Here is a 25,857-nt window from a genome sequence, read left to right on the forward strand (position 1 = left end):
AAGTATCCCCTCAGGACATAGCCCACATGCTCCGCGGTCGTCACTCCGCTTTGAAAGGTGAGGTAGATAGCTCACCTTTCAAAGCGGAGTGACGACCGCGGAGCATGTGGGCTATGTCCTGAGGGGATACTTCCGTCTTTCCATGCCAGTCTGCCTGCCTTTCTTTTCATACCCGGCTAAGTATCTTTTACTTATTCACTTCTTTGCAGATCCTAATAGGCTGCTTCCACTTGGTCATTAGTGACTCTGACTGTATTTAAACTGCACTTTTAGTCTGATAGGTTGCACAGTTATTGCATATGTTGAATGATTGTTTTTGTGTAGCACTATATGCACTTTCATGGTTCCAATTTTTTGCACTTTATAATTCTTACTGAACCCGGGTTCATCCACGAGGGGGCTCATTCTCTGAGCCCCCAGTGGTTACAGGTTATACATCCACTGAGACTGAACATAATAGATTATTATATCTAGCAGGCCCATTATGTTGAATATGGCTGGAAATAGAATATTATGCTGTTTTTAGATGTTTTTAAATGTTTGTGTATCATTGATATGTGTTTGCAAAGCTTGTAATAAAAATATATTTTTTTGATTGATACATATGGTCTGCAGTGGTGCTGTGTATAGGGGTATCTTTTCTCTTTAGTACAAGAAAGTCAATGGTGAATAAATTAAGTACCCACTGGCCCCCGTCAGCTCCAGGGCCCCATAGAAGCCTCTATGGCTGCTATGGCTATTGCTACGCCCCTGCTGCTTTGGTACTTATTTACTAACTGCACAAGATCAAAATCAGTCGATGGGCTCCTACCTGTTAAGGATCCAGGGTTCCTTGCTACAGGTCAGACCAGCTCTCAGTTTGTCTGCTTCTTGTGCATTTGTTGTGTTTTTGAACTTCTCCCATGAAAAGTCCCACTCTGCTTGCCCTCCTGTGGCGATTGCATTGCAGTAGATAGTGCTTCTCAGGTTTGGATGAATACTGCGAACCCAGGCAAATCATGTTTAAATGTGGTTTTAGCTTCAACACAAATCAGATAAGGTTATTGGTGGTATACAAACAGTGTACAAGACTTTCACACAAGTGGTCCTCAAAACTACTGTGCTTAAATTACCTGCATAGGCAAAATGTTGACATACTGTACATTGCATTTAATCATTAATATGGGTAGCAGGAAAAAAGGGCCCCGGCGGCTAGTGGACGAAAAGGGCGCCACCATAGACTTTAATGCATTTATCGTTAACACAGCGAAAAAAGCAGAAAATGGGGCACCCAATAAATATCTTTAAAGAGAACCCGAGGTGGGGATCTTAGAGTTAAATCTATACACAGAGGCTGGGTCTGGCTATAGTGCCCAGCCTCTGTTGCTAGTTGAATATTCCCTAAATCCCCCCTGCGCTCTGCACGAGCCCATAAATTACAGCCGCGCTGTCGGGCTCTGTTTACCTTTCTAGTGTCACTCACGCCGCTCCCCCCCCCCCCTCCTGCAGAGCGCCGGTCCCCGCCCGGGTCCCTTCCCTCTAATCAGCGGCGAGGGAAGGGACGTGGGCGGGGATCGGCGCTCTGCAGGAGGTGGGGGAGTGGCGTGAGTGGCACTAGAAAGGTAAACAGAGCCCGACAGTGCGGCTGTAATTTATGGGCTCGTGCAGAGCGCAGGGGGGATTTAGGGAATATTCAACTAGCAACAGAGGCTGGGCACTATAGCCAGACCCAGCCTCTGTGTATAGATTTAACTCTAAGATCCCCACCTCGGGTTCTCTTTAACAACATTAGAACATAAAAAGTTTTTTTTTTTTTTTATAAAGAGCTTTATTGTACAATAAGGCAAATACAACAACAAGCTAGAGATAGCAGAACAAATAATTAAAAAAAAGAATGATTTCAAACGTGGATACACATCCTATGCATATACAGTATATATTGAAGAGTGAAATACCAATGTCCATACCGTTCAACCTAGGAAATGGGGCACAGGAGTGCCTCCTACTGAGATCCTAGGGATCAGTCCAATCTAATAAGTTCTATAGTACGTTGCTCTTCTTGACTGAAAGAAAAACCTCTAAACTAAAACCAACCCCAAAATAAAACCAAAAAAAAAAAAAAAAAAAAAGGGAAAAAGAAAAATAACATCCTGTCTAAACACAAGAGTCCCGAATGTCATAGAGGTATTCAAACAAATAGAAACCCATCACACATCTGTCCAAGGGGAACTAAAATTGTCTATATGTTTTCCATGCATCCCAAATAAGATAAAATCTTGTTATATTCTCAACACTATAATAATAGAGTCGATCAATTAACATCATCAAGTCAAGACGCTGAGTAACCAAAGCTAACTCCAAACCAGTGGCTTTCCACTGGAGGGCTATTGACTATTGGGCAGCCAATAACATGTATCTATATAAGGGCCGGAAACTTCCAGGAACTTCATCATTAGCCATATATAAAAGGGCCTGGGGGGCAGTCAAAGAGATTGGAAAACCGAACACGTCTCGTATAAAATTTTTTCATGAGTCTCAAAAACGTTGTGCACGAGGGCAATCCCAAAAACATGCACCAGAGACCCTTCCACACCACAACTCGAAAGCAAGATGAAGAGGCTGAGGGATACATTTTATGAATTTCAACCGGGGTATAATACTACCAAAACAAAATCTTAACCGCCGTATCTTTCACCATATTTGACTTTACCACCTTGGAGACTGCAGTCCAGATAAGGGACCAGTCATATTGCGTAAGCTTAATTCCCAATTCCTGTTCCCAGGCCCTCATATATGGCATTTTGTCCGCATTTTCACGTCCCAATAGCAATGCATACAATAAAGAAATGAGACCTTTACGACGAGCAAACCCGAAGTAAAGAGATTCAAAAGCTGTAGGTTCAAACATTGAAATATAAAAGGTAGAAAACCGAGAGCCCAATATAGTGTGGCTTGTATTGGAGGAGTGCGAATGATAATAATGAAACGTAAGTATTGTACTTACAAACCAGGGTTACCTCCAAGGCAACCACTGAAAAGGCAGGTGGGGAGACCAAGCCTGTCCCCACTCAGGATTAAGACGTCGCTCTCTGTGGATAGAGGAAGAAAAGAGGGTGTACCACCCTTCCACCAATGGTGGATTCTTAATGTGTAGAGCTGTACAGAGGCGCCAGTAGGATAAAAGTCACTAAAACGTTTTAAACGATGCGGTGGTGGACCAGCCAACCCAAAACAGACACAGGTACTGTCGATTCAAGTAATAAATAATTTATTTATATACTCCAAAGACAAGTTGCAACGCGTTTCACTGGCAAAATCCTGCTTCCTCAGGCAATAAACAACAGGAGTGATACACAGCACGGAGTCCAAAATACGCTTGGCACCTCAGAGCTGAACTCTGGCCCCCTACCTTTCGTGTCCTTACCTCTCCCTCTAGATTGTAAGCCTTTGGGCAGGGTCCTCCTCCTTTGTTGTCCTACCTGATCATGCACCTCCATTACTGTGAACCTATGCTATGCATCTGAGTGAACCTAACTTGCCTAATCTCCATGCTCCCATCCAGTGACTGACTAAGCATTACCTTGTACTCATACTGTGCTGCATGATCTGGTTTTTCTTGTATTCCTGTATTGTCATATTGCTGTATGTCACCCCTAAATATTCTCTGTAACCTAAATTAATGTTCAGCGCTGCGTAATATGTTGGCGCTTTATAAATACAATAAATAAATAAATAAATATGAAGTAGCCATGGAAATCCATTACGTGACTAGTGATGATACAATCCTGTTCTTGCCAGAAAGAGCTGCTATATCTTTTTTAGCTGCAACCAGTGGCGTAGCTAAGGAGCTGTGGACCCCGATGCAAGTTTTACAATGGGGCCCCCCAAGCACTCTATACATAGCAATTGATACGGCGCACCAAAATCTGCCAATGGCAACTACAGTGTCAGAGGTGCAAGAAGAGGATGGGAAACAGTTTGTTAATGATTACCACTATTCAAAGCATCTATAGAAGTGATTATTGTGAGCACAGGACCAATAGAGAGCTAATACTGTAGTTGAGGAAGGGCCCTTCGGGGCCCCTCTGGCCCAAGGGCCCTGATGCGGTCGCTACCTCTGCAACCCCTATTGCTACGCCCCTGGCTGCAACCATGACCAAGGATGATAAATAAAAAGGAGAAATTGAGATCGATTCAAACTGATACCAAGCAGGAGGGTTAGAATCTATACCCCAATCCAGAATTTGACCAAGTTTAGCAAATAGTAATGCCACAAACTCGGTAAACCAATACCACCCTGTAGGGGAGATCTATAAAGAATCTGTGCTCGAACTCTAGCAGGCTTGCCATCCCAGACAAATTTATTTATTTGAGATTGCAGACCAGACAGAGATTTCTTAGTCATAGTTATAGAGAGGAACATAAAATTTTTTTGAAGTATGGTATCATTTTGGCAGCTTGCAACGTTATCGTTTTTGTCGTATTATTTCATTTGTATGTACAGACTTTACGTTATCAAAGATTTTATTGTTTCTATGTGTAAAAGGGTGTTTCTGTAGGGGGAGTGGTTAGGGTTAGGCACCACGAGGGAGGGGGGGGGAGGGGGTTAGAGTTAGCCACCACCAGGGGAGTGGTTAGTTTTAGGCACCACCAGGGGAGGGTTCTGTGTGAGAGTAGGGTTGGGTTAAGCTGTATTGTTGAATGTTACGATTTTTAGCGTTGATATATTTTCATTATCAACTCCCAACTTTTTTTAAACTGTATTTATCGTTAATCAATTCGTTAACTATGTTTATCGTTATTGAGATTTTGTTATCCACTGGCGCCATTTCAGTATCCAGATGGTCCTTTTTATGCACCCATTAATTATATTATTAATAGTTATTATTAAAAATAATCATGCAGAAGAAATTCCACAGTATACTTTGTGTAAAAAAAATATGGGTTATAAATAGCCGTTTTCAACATCTGACAGCTCTTCCTTCTGTTATCAGAACTGTTGGATGAGGACAAGGAGGTTTAGACTGTAAGGAAAAAGTAGGACTGTGAACTAGGTCTATTGCCCCTGCATGCAGGTACTAGTGGGGGACAATGCCTAGGCAGAGATTTAAGTAATAGGATTATTATGGACCAAAGTCTAATTATCCTGTTTATAAAATGCCTGTAGATCTGTTTAAACAGTTTCCAATAGGATAGGATATACTGTAGTAAAGACATTATATGAAATATTATAGTACATACATATTATTATTTGTGTTCATCCACTCTCTGAATTGCTCTGTGGCCAGATCTTCACATTCTGGGAGTCCATAGCTGCAGGCAGTGCTGATTGCATTAACTTCATTGTATCTGAAGAGAAAATGATACAAAAAATTAAGACATAGGGCTTAATTCACAAAGTGGTGCTAACTGTTAGCACACTTGTGAAAAGCCCTTCTTCACACCTAAAGACACTTTGTGCGTGCTAACTAGCGCTTGCACGCAAAGTCCCGCACGCAAAAACTTTGCGTGCGCAATGGCAGGTGCGCGCAAAACCCCGATGCGCCTATAAGGTCGCATTAGATGCGACCTTAACGGCGCATGGGTGCGACGTTAAGGTTGCATCCAATGCGCCCTTATAGGTGCATCGTTTCGCGCGCACCGGCCTTTGCACGCGAGCTGATTCACTTTTCTTGGTGCTAACTACTTAGCACCCTAGTTAGCACACCCAAAGCCTTTGGGCGTGCTAACTAGGTTAGCCTCGAATAGTGAATAAAACCCACAGTCTATTACTTTACTGTGGATGTTCAGTAAAAACAGATTACATCTGAGAGCTTCAAAACACTGAACACACGCAGACAGCCAAATGCAGTGGCATAGCAATAGGGGATGCAGAGGTTGCAACCACACCAGGGCAGTTGGACCAGAAGGGCCCACTAGGGCATCATTACATAGAGCCCCGTTTCTAGGGGCGGGCCAGGCAGGGGCATCACTACAACCCCCCCCCCCCCCCCCCCCCCCCCCCCCGGTGTAGTCATGGAGGGAGGAATCGCGGCCCAACTATTCTTTCCATTCCTCTTCCCAGGGCCCCCCTCCGTGCTCCCTCCTCTTTGCATTCCTGCTAATCAGGAAGTAGAGATTCTATATGTGCGGGCTATGCAAACAGAGTAGACCAGCAGCAAGTGATCGGCAGGTGAAGCAGAAGGGAGGTGAGTTGCTTATACAGTCTTCCGCTGCATTTACTCTGCAAAGATGGGGGAGCACGGAAGGGGGCCCTGGGGAGAGGGAGACAGGGAGGAGAAGTCGGGCCCCCCTTCCTGCATCTGAGTCCCAGTGTGGCCGCGGCTCCCCCCCTCCATCACCTATATGGGTTGGCACCTATACTTGGCTAACCTATACTGGCTGCACTTCTATACCTAGCTACCTATACTGAAGGCACCTATACCTAGCTAGCTATACTGAACGCACCTATACCTAGCTACCTATACTGAACGCACCTATATCTAACTACCTATACTGGGCAGCATGGTGGCGTAGTGGTTAGCGCTCTCGCCTTGCAGCTCTGGGTCCCCAGTTCGAATCCCAGCCAGGTCAACATCTGCAAGGAGTTTGTATGTTCTCCCTGTGTCTGCATGGGTTTCCTCTGGGTACTCCGGTTTCCTCCCACATCCCAAAAACATACAGATAAGTTAATTGGCTTCCCCTTAAAATTGGCCCTAGACTGTGATACATACACTACATGATACATACATAGACATAGGACTATGGTAAGGATTAGATTGTGAGCCCCTCAGAGGAACAGTTAAGTGACAAGACCATATACTCTGTACAGCGTTGCGGAAGATGTCGGTGCTATATAAATACTAAATAATAATAATAATAATAATATACTGGCTGCACCTATACCTAGCTACATATACTGAAGGCACCTATACCTAGCTACCTATACTGAAGGCACCTATACCTAAGCTACCTATACTGGAGCACCTATACCTAGCTAACTAATATTGGTGGCACCTATACCTAGCTAACTAATATTGGTGGCACCTATACCTAGCTAATCTATACTGGCGGCACCTATAACTAGCTAAACCATACTGGCGACACCTATACCTAGCTAACCCATACTGGCGGCACCTATACCTAGCTAACCCATACTGGCGGCACCTATACCTAGCTAACCTATGCTGGGGGCACCTATAGATATCTAATATCTAACCTATACTGGCTGCACTTATACCTAGCTAACCTATACTGAGAGCACCTACAGCTGGCTACCTATACTGGGGACACCTATGCCTTTCTACCTATACTGGGGGCTTCCATACTTGACTACCTATACTGGGGGCATCGTATGGGTTTGCGAGTCCACAGGGGGGGCAGTTTTTACACCCTCGTCCTCCTGGGTGCAATTTAGCCTAGAAACTGCCCTAATTACATATATTAGTAAGTGACAATTGTCAGAGGAGAAAGCTGACAATTAAACCTTCTCTGCTATGTCAGTAGAGAATTGATTAGCTGAGCTTTTAGAGCCACATCAAAGGGGGCCTTTCCCAAGTGCAAGTAACACTTGTTCCAGTACCCTGCTGGCAAACTCATAAATCAACTCAACAGCTGCTTTTACCAGGTACAGCTGACCTTGCTGTAACCCAAGAATTGATAAATTCCATATTATATTCATATTTCATGGGTGCGGAGGCTTCCAAGTTGCCCACCTTTGCAGAGGTTGTTGGGCTCAGCCAGATAAGCATTCTGGGAAGTTTCCAGACAAACTGGACCTTTTGAACCTGGAGTAATATAGGTTTGAAGTAACACTGTATTAATACTCATGTAATAGCACTCATGTCTCATATCTGCAGACTTGTGGTGCCCCACTAAATGCAGCTGTGCAGTCCATTTGATGTTATGACCTATGGGCACGGAGTGACTGGCAAAGCAGGAATTCTACCAGATTTGCTCTCTCTGGGTCAAGGCTGGAATTTTGCATTTGTGTCATAACCTCCCCCAGCTACAAAGTGGGTTAGAATCCAAAAACCTGCTCAGGTCCATAGTCCTTCGTTCATCTGTTGTCGAATTACAGCAATTGACAGGCCTACTAGCCAAAATGCAATACTTTGGATTATTTCATTGCAGTGACTTTATCACTTACTATACTCAGCCAAACATGGTATTTTGAACTTTTAGACATTCTATCTCATTTCTCATCTCTTACTTATTCTATCCAATCAATTTCTTCAGCTGTCAGATATATTTATTTGGCAGCTCCAATGTATATTTTTTGTGTATAGTTTCATAATAAAACTTACGATTTTATTGTTCCAGTTTTGCCCTTGTTACAGGATTATTCTGATCTATGCTAGAAATCTATGCCCTCAAAAAAGAGAAACATTACTGCATTGTCTTATTTTTATAAATTTTTGATTTGGCTAGTTAGGTTGCAAATAATCATTTTTTTTCCTTTTAGGAATATGTATCTGAGGTCTCTATGCCTCATTTTCAATATGGAGAGTGGTGGCAGCATATTACCCTCGAATTCCAGCCCAAAATTAATAACTTTATTTTACTGATTGTACATAAAATCGAGATTGTATCATGTATGGGCACACCAACCAATCTTAAATGTTTACTGTGCTCACAGTGGATTCGCCTCCAGAAGTCTCTAGTGGATGAGACCTGTATGACAACTGTGACCCAGTACAACGGGATTGGTGGGTGTTTGTCACAGTGACACGGGGGGGGCGTACAAGGACAGGACAGAGAGGGGGCCACACAAGGAACAACATAACAATATGTAGGGGGAGTAAGGTTGCTCTGACGCCATCATTGTACAGTAGGTTTAAATTTCGCTGACGTTTTAGTTCTCTTTGGTACAGTGTGTGCTGCATGTGCTCAGTAGGACGTTGGAGTTTTGCTTCTAAGTCCCTGAAGCCTAAATCCATAAAACTGCTCTTAATGGTAGTGCTCATTGATATGTCTGCATCTTAAACACACATTCTAGGGACTTTATTCTATATCTAAATTGCAGCTGAAGTGAGAGCAGAGAGAGTTTTCAATGTAAAATGGATTAAAAGCATATACTGCAGTACATATAAATAACTTGCTGCAAATAATGTTAAACATACATAAAATAAATGCAAGCATTGCTAAGCAGAGGCATCATTAACCCTATAGAAAACCCATCCATTGTCTGATAGATCTTAATTCCCTCATCTTTGTCTATGTTCAGTGTCACCAGCAACTGAGAGTTCAAATATTTATCTCACTGTACTTACTGTTCAGTTAAGGTTGCTGGTCTTGTGGTCCAGTTGCCTGTCAGTGTCTTAAAGTAATCAAACAATGGTCGAACTTTTTGCCTCATGTAAGCCTGTATGGAACCATTACATTGTAATGAAGATGAAGAATAAAAATGTTAGATGTTGGCGCTATACAAATTAATAATAATCAGGGCCGGATTTGTGGGAAGGCCTCCAAAGCACATGCCTAGGGCGGCAGACTTTTAAGGGCGCATTGGAGACAGTCTGCGACCGACTCCCGATCCATGCACACCCTTAATTATAAATTGCCCAAGCCATGTGGTTTATTCAAAACCGCGAGCAGAAACGGACATCTCCGCCCTCCTCTACCCCAGTTCCTGCCTGCCTGCCAGCCTGAGCCTATGAGTGGTGAGGATTCCCAGGAAGTCAGTGGCAGTGTGCAGCGGGATTGGCTGGAGCTGCCGCCCTCACTCGGGTGACACGGCGGGTGCAGGGATGCTGCCTGCTGGTGGCTGTGGATCATGGCACATAGCGGCTCAAATAACTTCCGGGAAGGAGGCAGACAGGAGCCGAGGAGGATTGGAGCCATGTGCCCCATGGAGGACAAGTTCATCAGACTGGGAGAGGCACCCCCGGGACCGTGCCGAATGTCTGTGGAGAAACAGGCTGCGTGAGTGACAGCTGGGGGAGGGGACAATGGGCGGAATGCATTGGCTTAGTATGCCTCGATAGTTCACCTAAAGTTTCAAAAGTGCCAGCATAGCTATCAGGCACAGTCTATGCTGAAATGTTCCAAAACCTTGCGCTCCTATCCTGGGGATGACCGGCTGTTGTGAAAACCCCCTTGGCTCGATGCACTGTGCTGCTCCAATGGAAATGGCACAGAGAAATTTTTCTAAAAAAGATGAAGCGCTCTATAGTGCATTATCCAACAGGTAGTTTATTCGCAAATAAAAATTCTACTTACAGGATGTAGAATGACAATACGCTTCTCAGCGGTATGATCCACCGCTACACACATAGGCAGGGAGGCGACAACGCGCTGTGGCCGGTAGCGCGTACTCCGATGGCCAGGAGAGTAGTCCCGCTGTCCTGCTGTAGGTGTGGGCGTGGTGGTGGGTTAGCGTGCGTATAGCGTCATTACGCGTTTTGGCGCGCTGCGCCTTCGTCAGGCGCAGCGCGCCGAAACGCGTAATGACGCTATACGCACGCTAACCCACCACCACGCCCACACCTACAGCAGGACAGCGGGACTACTCTCCTGGCCATCGGAGTACGCGCTACCGGCCACAGCGCGTTGTCGCCTCCCTGCCTATGTGTGTAGCGGTGGATCATACCGCTGAGAAGCGTATTGTCATTCTACATCCTGTAAGTAGAATTTTTATTTGCGAATAAACTACCTGTTGGATAATGCACTATAGAGCGCTTCATCTTTTTTAGAAAAACAGTCTATGCTGACACTTCTAGTGCATTACACACAGGCTATGTCGGTATTTGTAGTGCCTCACACACATGTCTATACAGGCTATACTTGCATTTGTAGTTCACCCCATACAGGCTGTGCTAAGACTTGTAGTGCATCACATACAGGCTACACTTGCAGGGCAATTTGCATTTCGAATGCAAGTATAGTCTGTATGTGATGCACTACAAGTGCCATTATAGGCTAGTTTGTATGTGATGCACTACGTGTCAGAACAGCCTGTGTGTTATGCACTACAAGTGCCATCATAGCCTGTATGCGATGTACTACATGTCAAAACAGCCTATTTGTGATGCACTATAAGTGCCAGTATAGCTTATGTGTGAGGTACTACAAGTGCCTCTGTGACGAATAATTGCTGGCACTAGTCTACTTTAGGTACTCCTGCTTTACCTGCACACTTCCTTGATTCAGGGTCCCATGCCCCAGGCTGAAATTTGTCCCAGGCAATGTGTTGGCCGCCGGACATCCTGGCAGAGGGACTCTGGACCTGGACGGTTACCCACTGCCCAGATCCAGAACATGAATGGCGTCGCCTACTGTCCCCCAAGGTGTGTAGGAGGGTAACAGTATGCCACAACTAGCACATATTGGACTGCACTCCTGTCACGTCAAACCACTTCCTCCCTCTTGGTAGCATCAGGGAGGAACAAGCGAAAAAGTCACATGACCTTACTGAATGGCTGGAAAGTGTAATGGTTAAGGGCTCTGCCTCTGACACAGGAGACCAGGGTTCAAATCTCAGCTCTGCCTGTTCAGTAAGCCAGCACCTATTCAGTAGGAGACCTTAGGCAAGTCTCCCTAACACTGCTACTGCCTATAGAGCATGCCCTAGTGGCTGCAGCTCTGGCGATTTGAGTCCGCCAGGAGAAAAGTGCTATATAAGTTTGTCTTTTGAATGAATCAGTCACATGACATGCACTCTGTCCTACAGGTCTTTCACATCACAACTTCTTTCCTGTGGGCAGTCACATGGCTGTGTGACATCACAAATAGGATTAGCCATCCACTGCTAGGCAGGTGCGATGGCCGCAGATTCGATTTCAAATCCCAGTAGCTTCTGAAGGATCCGTAGTATTATTATTTATAAAGCGTCAGCATCTTCCACAGCGCTGTACATAGTATATTGTCTTGTCACTAACTGCATCTCAGAGAAGCTCAATATCTGTCTATATTGTGTAATGTATGTTTCGTAGTCTATGGCCAATTTAAGGGGAAGTCAGTTAACTTATCTGTATATTTTTGCGATATGTGAGAAAACTGTAGTGCCCGGAGGAAACCCACACAGGCATAGGAGGAACATACAAACTCCTTGCAGAAGTTGACCTGACAGGGATTCCAACTGGGGACCCAGCGCTGCAAGGCAAGGTAGCATTTGTCGCTTTTAATACTTGATGGTCATAGTGGCTGCATGTTGTACTTTGGGGCTATTGTTGCAGTGTTTGGCATTTTGGGGGCTCATGATTACTAAATAGTACGCTAGTAAATGAACCAAAAGAAACCTGACCGGAAAATTGATATATTGCGCTGGCCACTTTATTAGGTACTGTATGTCTTGCTAGTACTGAGTTTGACACTTTTGCCTTTAGAACTACCTATTCTTCATGGCATTCCCCAGAGATTTTGATCCACACTGACATGATAACGCTGCAAAAACTGCGTGATGCTATCATCTGCACATCCATGATGCGATTCTCCCTTTTCACCACCTCATGGGGGAAACACTGCGTTCTTATGTGCTGTCTAATTACGGTACCTTTAGGGTCAGTTTGCCTGTGTTTTGGGAGTTACACTGTTAGAATTGCAGTTAGCACTCCCCGTGTCATGGCCCTGCCTCTTTTGCACTGCAGCCACCTCGTTCCAAATCCCCTCCCCACACACCTAATTGCTATTCGTTTGAATTTAAAACACATCCTGCGTTGGGGAAAGCAAGAGTTCCCCTTGAAATAAAAAAAATGGTTAGGATGCTGTTGGTCACGGGGCGGCTGCTGAAAGTGGGCCTAGGGCGGTAAAAAGTACAAATCCGGCCCTGATAATAATAATTGTTATGTTGTGGCTAAAGTACACATTCACTAGTGTAACCCAAGTGAACGAATGAAATGGTACTTTAAGATAACAGAACGTCTTTCCTGTGACTATACCTTCAGATAAATCCATAATCATAAATCTGATCTTTGTTGTGTGCTGTGAGAATGGCGAGTATGTCTGTGCATTAGTGTAACAGCACAGTCTGCTCATAGATTCTATGTAGACTGCTGGGCTACCAGTGTTTTCAATACACAGATCAGGACTTTGGCCTTGGTTTGATCTGAAATAGTCTTTTTGGAAAACCACTCTAATGCTAGGTACACACTATGAGATATTCTGGCAGATTTACTGTCAGATTGATTATTTCCAACATGTTTGATCTGATTTTCGATCAATTTCCGATCATTTTCCAATTGATTTCTGACTGTTTTCTGTTCACTCCTATTGGAAATCAATTTGAAAATGATCGGAATCAGATCGGACATGTTGGAAATAATCAATCTGACAGTAAATCTGCCAGAAAATCTCATAGTGTGTACATAGCATTAGTTTACATGAGTAGAACTAGTGACAACATTACTTAGAGGTGGCCTTAACCTAATAAAAGCACAGTAACAGTAAATGAATTGGGTGCAGCCTTATCTGTCCTTGGTGGGTCATCTAAGCCCAAAATCTCCCATTTCCTGTGGAAGTCAGTGAGTATCTTGGTGATTTGGATGGCCCCATCTATGCACACGACCAATGCTGAGGTTAAAGTTTGGCATCATAGGAGGACACATCTGCAGATCCAATTAATATTTTACTGTTGGACATGCAGGATGCAGAGTAAGCAGGGCCGGCCCGCTCATGAGGCGGGGTGAAACTTTTGCCTCAGGCGGCAAATTTCCAGGGGCGGCATCCGCCCGTCCGTGGGTGCGGGGAGCCGGCCGCCGAGCTGGAGGGGTAGCTGGCAGGACGAGGGTATTGGGCCTAGCGGCGGGGAGGGGCCCTCCCTCGCCTGGGTCCCCCGATCTGCGCTCCCCTCCAGCCTTAAATAGAAGCAGCCGCTACTCGTAAGAGGCACGGGCGGGGAGGACTCACCTCTTCTTCGTTCCAGCGTGCGCTCCATTGACGTCACTTCCTGCAACGCTGCAGGAAGTGACGTCAGTGGAGCGCACGCTGGGAAGAGGTGAGTCCTCCCCGCCCGTGCCTCTTACGAGTAGCGGCTGCCTCTATTTAAGGCCGCTAGGCCCAATACCCCCGTCCTGCCAGCTACCCCTCCAGCACGGGGGGGGGGGGAGCAGCAGGTGCAATTTTTTCAAAATTTGCCTCAGGCGGCAAAAAGTCTAGGGCCGGCCCTGAGAGTAAGACCATTTTGCAAAACAGCCACCATACATGGGTAAATGAGCCTGTGGTCAAAGTTCCCACTCTTACATGTATTTTTTAGTATGATTCAGATCCACTGTTGAATCAAAGGATGATGAAGTGAGGGATGATGCATGGATGAAGTTGCACTAGTCTGTAGGCCATCACAGTAATCTAGGCAGACTATAATAGGAATGTGGACTAGCATTGTAGTAGTGAGGATAATAACACGTGCGTAGCAAATAAATGTGCTGTGTGAAATCCAGTATGAAGCCTAAGCAGGATGCTTGGGGGGAGGGGGGTTATGCGCTGTAGGTATGTGGATGTTGTCTATTATTGGTCTATTATTATTTAAGATAAAGCAGTGAATTGTGGTGGTAGGAGAGTAATCATTTCAGTTTCACTCACATTGAATTTTAAGACACAAAATAAACAAATACATTTTAGGACATGAGAGGACATGAATAAAGCTAAAAGAGAAAGGCAGTTGGGGACATGAGGTGGCCTAGTGGTGATGCCTAGAATTGAAAAATAGCTTTGTGTGTTATCTGCACTGATGTGGTGGTGAGATCTAAACTGAACTTATTTGTTGTCATCAGTATCCTCCTCCTCATTCGTTCGTCTGCACGCCAGATGAGTCTGTCAATCACTGCGTCTTTCAACTGTTGCATAGGCATGTTCATAGCTTCACATATGCTGCCTATCCATCTTAGCCTCTGTTATCCTCTTCTCATATTGCCTTCAATTTTTTATTAACCATCAAGGATTTCTCCAAAGAATTCAGTCTTTTCATTATGTGACCAAAGTATTTGAGTTTTAATAGTACTATATCAGTATAGATGGAGAGAAAAGGGGGGTCAAGGATGATGAAGAGAAAAAAGCTACCGTAAACTTTATACTTCTAAAGGAAACAGTAGATGAAAGTGGAAGAAAGGTAGAGGTAGCCAGACTGTGTCATTACCAAATATGGACATAGATATTAGTAACTGATTTATTACCTTCATTGGTCCAAACACCTCTGAGCGATCAAACATCTCTACAAAAAAGCTGAGACTGCCCAGGGCAGCCTGCCAGGGTGTGTACTCAACTTCCTTGGATAGGAACTTGGTGGTCTCGAGTGCTCTTGTGGTTGGAATTAATTTTGCTCTACGAAAAAAAATATAAATATACTATTATTATTATTTATTGTATTTATAAAGCGCCAACATATTATGCAGCGCTGCACAATAGATAAATGGGTTAACATACAGGTAAAACTTACGGAAACTCACAACAAAACAAGATCATGCAAATGATTTGATAACAATACAGTGTCATTCCACGAGAATGTCGAGTCCACGAGAGGGGTGATTGACAGTAAGATTGAATAATCAAACTGGATACATTAGGGAGGAGGGCCCTGCTTACAATCTAAAGGGTGGGGTGGGGTGGGGTGGAGACAATAGGTGGGTCTTTTGAGAGGGGGTCTATATAATTATATATAATTATAATTCCTTTATTTTCAAATATGCTGCTAATGTAATGCAGGATTTTGTGTAGAATTGATACAGTCATCTCTGTAAGCCAATCATTCTGTTTTGTACAGAATTGCTATCCTAACATATATTATCAGGCACTTGTCATCTTGTTTTACTCCACAGCTCTGTACAAGACTGCTATCTGGTTACAGTATATTGGTTATAAGCCTGTTTGGAAAACATGGGGGAAATTATTTTCCATCAAAACAGCAAAGTGCAATACCTTACCTGACCAAATTGAAAGCATCATCGATAATCTGAGCACGGTTTATAACAGGGATTGCCTGCAAAGCAAATGAGAGATACAGGGGTACTTTATTTTATTTCAGGTCTATACTGCACATGCCATCTAAATGTAAATAAGCATATTTATTTGCTTTGTTCACTTACATTTACTTCAATGCAGTCAATGCAGCAAATATACATCAACTGAGTTTTTAAGAGTTTATTGCACAAAGTAGGGTGAAACAATGCAATTCACGGGCATTTCCCACATCATAAGATCAATAATAGCCACAAAAGTGCATTTTTGCCAAACAGAGTTAGACTTGAGCACTTCTGTTGAGTTATTGAGTTATATTTACTGCTTTGGCTGTGTTGACACTCACAGGAGACATAAGACAACCATACCACTTTTTTTTTTTAACTTTTTAAAATTATTTTATACTTTTTGGGTACCTGCATCTACCAAATATTATTAGACCCTTGCATAATCCATTTGGTTTTACAGGTGATCATCTGATCATGTTCAAAGCATAGCAGAATAACATCAATCCCAGGTGGTATGTTTTGATCCGACATAGTAGAGATGGTGACCAGTAGATGGTGAAGGTGACCAGTAGTTGTTCCCTGAGTTAGATATGCAATGTTGTTTTGTAGGGACATTTGCTATTTATCCCCTTCATACGCCTAATCTTAACCAATCATCTTAACATAAAGCCTTTCTTCTTGCCTATCCTTAAATCAAAATGTGTTGCTCCATGATATACTTACCCGGGGCTTCCTCCAGCCCCTTGCAACCGGCATGTCCCACGCAGCATCTCCGCTCGCAGCGACCGGCCCGGGGGGGCCCTGCTGGTGCAGAGGCCAACTCCCTCTACTGCGCCTGCGCGAGCACCGCTGTCAATCAAGTCCACGTTGTCCGCAGCGTACACTGCGCCTGCGCAGTACACTGTGGACTAGATAGACTTGATTGACAGCGGTGCTCGCGCAGGCGCAGTAGAGGGAGTTGGCCTCTGCACCAGCAGGGCCCCCCTGGGCCGGTCGCTGCGAGCGGAGATGCTGCGTGGGACATGCCGGTTGCAAGGGGCTGGAGGAAGCCCCGGGTAAGTATATCATGGGGCAACACATTTTTATTTATGTTTCCTTTAAAGTCCAACTTAAGCCAAATATGTAAAACTAACAACAGGGCTGTGATTATTACCTCCCATACAACTTGCAGTAGGGTAGCTGATGTAAAGCCTGTTCCCCTCCTCAGGAAATAGCTGTAATGTGGAAAAGTGATTTGAAGTGATCAGAAATGATTTGCAGATAACAAATCACAGATGTGTGACTAGGATCACAGATATGTGGGAAATAAGTGATGCTGTTTTACATCAGGTGGAAAGTATACAGGAGGGTCTGCAGTGATCAGAAGAGGTGAGGAACAATGGGGTTGATGATTCGCAAAACCAGACAGCGCAAAAACACTTTACCTGTATTTACATCAACAAAGTAACACCTGTAGCACAACTCACATTATGCAACACGCATGCTGGTTGTATACTGTGCAGTGTGCATTACATACATACGGGGTGGTGGTATACCGATTGGACAAGGTAGCCTGCCTAGTTACTCTCAGGGACCATCTATGCATAAGGCTCAGTTCCCACAGTAGTTAAAATATATAATTTTTTTTTTCAGTCCATTTAGCCTTATGCAAAGCAAACAGTGAACGGATTGTATTTTATAAATGGGATCTGTTCACACTTGTGGCACAGAGCAGAAACAGAACAGATCAAGAAGTATGAGGCGCACTTTTGTGCAGTCCACAATTTTCCCAGACAAGCAGATGTGTTTCCCATAGCCTATAGTGGAAACCCACCTGCCCCAGGCTCCAACCAGACTACAAACATACCATGGGAGACACTCCACTGTCCTCTCATGCTGGCTCAAGTGGGAACCTGGCCTGACATTACCCTCACTGCTTTATTTATGGTTGCTGACTCCTGCCCCTTACCCATACCCTCTCCTTACTGAGAAGTCAGTGTTTAGCTGCTGCAGGAGTCGGTTCCAGTTTCCATCATCATAGTTAACCCTGTAGTATCCAGTGACATTGATGTTAACAAGAATCCAATCATTTCCAGTAACCTTAAAGTCATTGTGTGTGTCTGAAATGTCAGAGAAATGTGAATCAGAATACAGTCACAGAAACAAACTTTCAAGAGACTAAACAGAATACTGTTACAACTGAACTTCAGTTTCAGCTAATCTGTGCTAGCAGAAAAAAATTGCTACACTTTCTCAACAGATACCTCCTGGGAACACTTCCTCTTTGATACCTGTAGACCCAAAAATGAAAAGGGAAGCATTCCCCAACTCTAGCGAAATCTCATGCAGATGCAACCAGCCACAGTGGTCACATGACTGCTTGTGGTCATGTGACCACAACTATGTGAGAAGATTTTTTTTTCTTAAATGACACTTTAGACATCTGATATGAACAATATATTCTAGCAGAATATATGCTATTGAGGCTATTTAAAGGGAACCTAAGGTACCATTAAATAAAAACAAATACTTACCTAAAAAGAGAGAAATATCTGGATCCTACATAGGCTTCCCAGGTCCTCCTCCAGACCACTGCCACTGCCGAAGACCCTCTTGAAGTTCATGTCACAGCCAAACATAGGTTTTATGACTTCTTATTATTTATCAGGGAGAATTACTACAGTCGGAGTCATATGACTGCGGAGTGATAAGGCTCGTACACACGTGTGACGGAAGGCAACGACGGGTCCATCGTCACCTCCCGCTGAAAGGTGACGACGGACCCGTTGCTGCCTTCCGTCACACGTGTGTACGAGCCTATAGGGTTTTGTAGCACTAGTTTATTAAACCTTAGGGCAGCCAACCTGGTTCAGTTGGTTTGAATACAATGAGTCAGCGCAATACTCTGCTATCATCTCCGGTTAGGGTACCCATGCTTCACGAGTTCAGGGGGGAAGGTGGTGGGCGGGGGAGGGAGAGGGGGTGTTCGAGGTAGGCCCATGCTTTTGGCCCCACGGCATAGTTTTCCTCAATTGGATGGCCCTTGGCTTGCGTTGCAATTCCATACCACTCTAACCAGTCCTCTTTTCTACTTTTTCTAAGTCTTTCTCCTTTTCTGTCTCTCCTTTGATGTGTTATCTCTGTCCCAGTGACAGCTAATAAGGTATTTCAAAGTTTGACATGATTGGCTCTGTAAACAGTGTCCAGGTGTAAGTAGCCAATCGGGCACTGGATAGCTTACACATTCCAGAACAAATGATTCGTGACAATTACCCTATGTGCCTTATCAGGCATGATGTAACAGGCCTCAATGCAGATGTTACCATAAAAGTTCACTGTGATATTCCTTTAGTAGACTTCACCCTGCTGCAAGGGTCATGGTCGGATGGTGCTGGATGGCTATCTGACATATACAGTATTTAGATTTTAAATTATCGTCAGGGTTTATCTTTTATGTATGTATTTTTTTTTCTTTTCTTCACTGTATGTACCTGTCTAAAAAATTGTCTTTTTATATAAATAATCTTGAGTGAAAAAAAACTTAGGGTGGCCATACACACACTGATTGGAACCCAGTGTGGCAACATGATCAATCATTTTCTGATCTGAATCTGATCAGAAGGAATCGATTCCTACCACAAAGAGCACATGAAATCAGCATGAAATCTATTGAAAATTGATCAAAACACAACGTTGCACTTTTCAATGCAGTACAATGCTATGGGCTGTCGATCTACCACTGCTCCTGCTCTGCCCATGTGCAGTCAAGGTGGTAGTACTTGATCAAAATTATAATCAATTTGACATGTTGTGTGACAAATTACAATTGATGTGTATATGGCTATCTTTACTGTGGGAAAAAAGAAAAGGGACCAAAGGCAAGTTGTAAGTATGACTAACTACATATTCATAGTTATCTCATATCATGTTACAGAACACTTCAGATACATTTTAAAGGAAACCCAAGATGAGAGTGAAAAAGAGGCTGCCTTATGTATTTCCTTTTAAACAATGCAAGTTGCCTGGCTGTCCTGCTAATCCTCTGCCTCTAATAATTTTAGCCATAGACCCTGAACAAGCATGCAGACCAGATGCTCTGACTGAAGTCTAACTGGATTAGCCACATGCTTGTTTCAGGTGTGACTAAGAAACTACAGATGCCAGAAGATCTACAGGACTTCAAGGCAACTGAAATTCTTTAAAACTAAACAAATATGTCAGCCTCCACATCACTCTCACCTCGGGTCCACTTTAAGCAGTTTTATAACAGTACTGGGTAAAAAGCATATAGAAATATAGAAAAAAATTGGGGTTTTTACCTGTACGCTGTAAAAGCCACCAATTGCTTGTATGTCCAGAACTGCTAAGATATGTGATGGGCACTTTCCAGATGTAACTAAAACAATAGAACATTATTGCCATCAGTTAGTGAACTACAAGAGAAAAATAAAAAATATTCTAATCTTAATATATCTATAGTGTTGCTGTACATACACTTAAAGTAAACCTGAGATGTCAAAATAAAAAGATTTGATACTTACCTGGCTTCCTCCAGCCCCATGAGCACAGATGCGTCCCTCGCCGTCTTCCTGAGTGCCTCCATTCCACCGCAATCAGTCCCGGTAATCTGGCTAAGTCGTGCCAGTTGGGTCTTCTGCGCATGCATGCACATGTGCAGAACAGCCGACTGGCGCAACAGAGCCAGATTACCAGGGACAAATACCAGGCAAACGGAGGCACTAGGGAGGATGGCAAGGGATGCATCAGTGCTCATGGGGCTGGAGGAAGTCCCGGTTAAGTTTTAAATCTTTTTATTTTGACAAATCAGGTACACTTTAAAGTGTACCCAAGGCGACATGGGACATGATGAGATTAACATGTGTATATACAATGCAAAACATAATAACCTGGCTGGTTTACTTGTTTTATTTTGTGGCATGAAAGAGTTAATTTTTAGGCATGGAATTGACAGTTTCTGTCCTGTCGTTACCTTGTTGAGAATATGGTAAACATCACTGATAAGCAAATTACAGCCATAAAAGTTTTCCTGGCAGAATACAACTTCTGAGAGCAAGGGGAGATAAAAAAAAGGTCAATAGTTCATGTATTTTAATTTAGGGACACTTAATAGGCTGCCACTGAGGAGCAGAGTCAACAAAATATTAAATCTACTTAGTAAATGTTTTAATATAAAATAAAACAATGGGATATCTAAAAAAAAAAAAGTATTTTTTTTTTAAGTAGGAGGAAAAATACAATTGTTTATCTCATCAGTTTATTTTCACCTCAGGTTCACTTTAAGTGTGCTTAAAATAATCTACACGAGGGTCTGATTAATTATGCAAGTATCTGCATTACTGATTTTACTATGTTTTAAAATGCCAACTTGTCACTGCTATGGTCTACACAACAAAAATAAGCCATCTGTAGTCCAGAGCTCAGTGGTTGCAGATGCCATCAGCCCTTCAGCACAGAGATGATAATGAGTCTAAAGAATCAAATTAGAAGTATAGACAGTTTTACACTATTCAAGTAGAAAAGGTAAATTAATACTAATCAGGAACCCAACCCATTTCAAGGCATTTTAAGCACACTAAAGTATAAGTACACTTAAAGGACAACCGAGGTGACATGTGACAAGATGAGATAGACATGTGTATGTACAGTGCCAAGCATGCAAATAACTAGGATGTGCTCCTTTTTTTCTTTCTCTGTCTGAAAGAGTTAAACATCAGGTATGCAAGTGGCAGTTTCTGTCCAGGTCGGGACCGGGTCGGACTGGGTCAGACTATAGCATAACCCTCACTGATAAGTAATTACAGCTATAAAACACTTGCCTGTCAGTAAATGGCTTCTAAGAGCAAGAAATAGATAAACAAAGTCAATAATTCATAGATATGAGCTCTGACATTCTTCAATGAAGGTGTCATTAAGGAGAGACAATGAAGCAGTAAAAACTTAAAAAATAGATTTAAATAAAAAACTGTGGGAAATCTAGATAAAAGTCATTTTAGGAGAAGTAGGACAGATACAATTGTTTTTCTCATCAGTTTATTTTCTTCTCAGATGTCCTTTAAGACATGACACTAAAGAGATCAATAGTATTCACAAACTTAATGTTTTATTTTTGACAGTGCTGTAAAAGTGCAATAATCATTTATAGTTGCTTCTGTATCTGGTCTCCCAATCATAGTCATACTGCATAGTCATACTACTATCTAACATGGGCTCATTTGATCTATTGCTGCTCCACTCACGCTGATGGACAGACACCTGATTTAATTTTCAAGAAGTTCAAAGAGCTAGAGTTTTTCAATTATATTCCAAGCATTAACTTACTTAAACGGTGAGGGAGGAGGAGCCACTGAGTCGGAATCTAGCAGGAAGTGGGTCTGGGTAACTGATCCTAATACTGTATCTACTTTCACAACAGGGAAACCCATCTGCAAGATCCAGGTGTCCATGATGGTTGTAACATTTTCGCCTGGCGGGAGGGTTTCAGCACTCTGATTGTCAACAGCCTGAAAACAAACACATAAGGACTATTTTCAATGTTTTAATTACATACGATGGGAGGTGAATGGATGGATCGATACATAAAGAGCTAGATATACAGACAGATAGGTGCAACCTTGTTTTCCAAAAAGTTAGAATGCTGTGCTGTGTAAAATAAAGATACAATCAAAATGTGGTGTTTTGCAAATTGCAATGTAAATTCTACATTTTAAATGTAAATCCTATAACTGAAATGAATAAAAAAAAAATAATGTATCAAATGTTACAACCCACTGCCCAATTGCTGAGGACTCTGCTGCAGAGGTGAGGGTGCAGGAAAATCAGAAACAGGAGGAGGATGAGAAGCGAAGGAGAACTAAGCTGTGCCCCCCACTAAACACCACTCAATACAGCCACAACACATTCTTCAGCTTATTTATACAACATTTAAAATGTAGAGTTACCGCTTGTAGATGAGTCCACAGGTCAGTGTATACCGTGTTGTCGTATTTAAAACGATCCAGATATGACTGGAAAACAGAAGAAGAGTCTCATTAATATTTGTATCTGTAGGTTAACTTAAAATTGAAGCCGAAGCTCGGAACAAAATCATTTACCTAAAGAGAGGGAAGCCTCTGGATCCTAATTCCATCAATGTCCTCGGGTCCTCTGCCCAGGACCCTCCAGCTGATAGGGGTTGCGCACCTCTTCTGGCACAAGTGCTTCCGTGCCTGCACCGTAGGAAGCCCATGCTGGTAGAGGAGCGCAGCCCCGAACAGATTACCGACAAGCCCTTGTCAGTAATCTTTGGAGAGTCTGCGAGTGGCAACTAGGGACCAGAGGGCACCATTATAGGATGCAGTGGTTTCCCTATTCTTAGTTAAGTATTTGATGCTGCCCTTTAACTCCAGGCACACATCTAAGCATATGATCAAGATTCAATGCTCTTTTATCTTGTCTGCCTGCACAATTTGGAGACCACACACACACTTCAACTAGGAACTTCAACAATTTTCATATACATACAGTATTTGTGTAAATTAGCAAAGATTGTTGGCTAGATTGTGGATTACTATAAAATGCCTAGAAAATCTTCTGAACCCTATTGGAAATTAACAAGTTGCTCTGTAGGAGTGATGTGATATCTTCTGGAACAAAAACGTGTCAAGTGTATCTTTCTAAATGACTGACTGAGGTTCTCTAGGGTGTTGAAATTATTGTTCCCATGACTGTATATATTATATAAAACGATCTTGCTGCTAGCCAATGTAGATGTGTGCACCTTACTGCAATTCCATGACCGCTTTTTCACTTAGCATCCATGGCAGTCCTCACTAAGGTCTATTATGAGTATCAAAGATAGATTAAGATGTACTATTCCATAGGAAATCAACTAGCTTAGATCCCCTCTATTGGCCATCTTTTTTGGTAATGGGAAAAATGAGGAATAATGTGTCGAGAAGGTGGCTGCCAGGCCCCTGCACATCCACCAGACCCAAGGCATCACTTAGCCAGACATCTGGAGGACATCTCCTACTCAGGAGAGCTTCCCAAACTTTAGCCACCAAATAGCAGACAGTTTTTTTAGAAATCCAAGTCATAAATTGTAGAACCACATGTTTTCCAGAGTTCCTCAGTGGCCTCCTTCTCTGGAGCTCATTAGTAAATCATGTGATAGTAATAGACCAGGACCACAGAACATAATATTGAGGATAGCATAGTCATGTGGCAAAGGTAGCTGTGAACTTTGTTTTGAATGTGGTCCCAAATGAAGAGGCGTTGATAGTGTGGACTAGTTTTATTACTTCCCAGAGTTTGGCAACAGCAGTTTTAGCAGTCAAGCTTGAGATACTATCACCTCTGCCATCTGGGGCGTAACTAGAGTAACTAGAGGGGAGGGGAGCAGAGGGGCCCAGAGCTGTATGGGGACCCAGCTACTACTTCACACCCTCTGATAAAGGGGTCCATCCTTCAGATCAGCTGTTTTTGTGGCTACACTTTATGGGTGTGAAATTACAATGTCCACACATTTTTTATGACCCTTGCAAAATGGGGCCTCAGACTGTGAGGGTCACCAGGAGTAGGCAAGGGAAAGGGTGTGAACATTGGGGGGGGGGGCAAGTTTTGCTGGAGGACCCCTTGATTTGTAGTTATGCCCTTGCCTGCCAATCAGCACAGTAAGACAGGACAATACAATGCTGTTCTGACTGAGAGTAACTGGAAGGGGCAGCATGCCACACTGCTCAGTAATTCAGGCACCCCAAATCACACCCCACTGGCATGAAAAGACGGCTCAGGAGTGAGTTTTGTATGTCGCATTTAAAGTGACACTGAAGCGAAATTTTTTTTCATATAATGAATTGGTTGCATAGTATGGATAATTACTAGAAGATTAGTAGCAAAGAAAATAGTCTCATATTTTTATTTTCAGTTATATAGTTTGTTTTTTTATAACATTGCATCATTCTCTAATATTTGCAGTTTACACACTACTCAGCATTCTAAATGATTTTACAGAGCAAGCTAGTGAACTTTTGAACTGTCCTCAGATAGAGAAAAAGAAAATACAGTGACTGACAGTTGAGATGACAAGTTCAGAAGACAGAGCTCTCTGCGACTTTGTTATGGAGCTCAATGGCTCTTTTGCATAGATAACAAATGGAGTTTTTTTTAACTCTTCCTGTACTGGAAACAATATTAGACTTATGTATCGGCTGCTAATGTTTTTTTCTTAGATGTACTACACATACCAATCATTATATCATAAGTTTATTTTCACTTCAGATTCCCTTTAAGATGATTTGATGAGCTTTGAAAAATCCTGGGGATGGAACAAGACCTAAATCAGCAATAGAATATAACTCTCCATTATCTATTAGACAGACAAGATGCAAGGCTGAAACAGGGATCAGGGTATCACAGTCTGGCTAGACCAGGCATGGGCAAACTCGGCCCTCCAGCTGTTATGGAACTACAAGTCCCACAATGCATTTGCCTTTATGAGTCATGACTGGGACTGTCAGACTCCTGCAATGCATTGTGGGACTTGTAGTTCCTTAACAGCTGGAGGGCCAAGTTTGCCCATGCCTGGGCTAGACAGTATAGCAGGGGTGCTTTAACTACAAAACAGGCTCAAAAAGAACATTACCAATATTTTAGCATGTAAATAACATTCAGTTATAGGTTTCTCAATGGTGTAGCGGTTTATATGGCATTACAATTAAAAATGTAATAATTATGTTAACAAAAAACTTACACTTAGTCCATCAATGAACAGTTCTTCGGTAAGAATAAAGGACAACATTCGAACAATTGAGCCACCCTAACATAAAATAAAATATAAGATTCATAAGTCAAGCAAAAAAAATGTAATTCTTTGGTATTGTTGTTGATTACTGTGTGGTATCATTGTCAAAAATAATACTTGTAAAGTTGATATTCTGATAGGATGAATCTTACACCTCCCAACAGCTTAGCTGTGCTTACGCTATTACCTTAATTGCTTATTATGTTATTACAGCTGAACTCA

General features: G+C 42.9%; 1 protein-coding gene across 2 annotated transcripts in view; it reads right to left on the reverse strand.

The window, feature by feature from the left end:
- LOC137563141 (aminopeptidase N-like) overlaps positions 1-25,857 on the reverse strand; it is a 62,643-nt gene that overhangs the window by 14,135 nt on the left and 22,651 nt on the right. For both annotated transcript variants that reach the window (XM_068275239.1, XM_068275238.1), the window contains exons 8-17: positions 25,585-25,650; positions 22,793-22,858; positions 22,173-22,354; positions 20,153-20,229; positions 17,820-17,953; positions 15,813-15,868; positions 15,066-15,213; positions 9,231-9,322; positions 5,221-5,328; positions 812-979 (exon numbers count right to left, since the gene is read on the reverse strand). In XM_068275239.1, coding sequence (XP_068131340.1) covers positions 812-979; positions 5,221-5,328; positions 9,231-9,322; positions 15,066-15,213; positions 15,813-15,868; positions 17,820-17,953; positions 20,153-20,229; positions 22,173-22,354; positions 22,793-22,858; positions 25,585-25,650 — 1,097 coding nt within the window. The remainder of the gene's footprint in view (positions 1-811; positions 980-5,220; positions 5,329-9,230; positions 9,323-15,065; positions 15,214-15,812; positions 15,869-17,819; positions 17,954-20,152; positions 20,230-22,172; positions 22,355-22,792; positions 22,859-25,584; positions 25,651-25,857) is intronic.

The sequence above is a fragment of the Hyperolius riggenbachi genome, chromosome 3 (assembly GCF_040937935.1).
Source record: "Hyperolius riggenbachi isolate aHypRig1 chromosome 3, aHypRig1.pri, whole genome shotgun sequence".
In the NCBI taxonomy this organism is placed as follows: Eukaryota; Metazoa; Chordata; class Amphibia; order Anura; family Hyperoliidae; genus Hyperolius; species Hyperolius riggenbachi.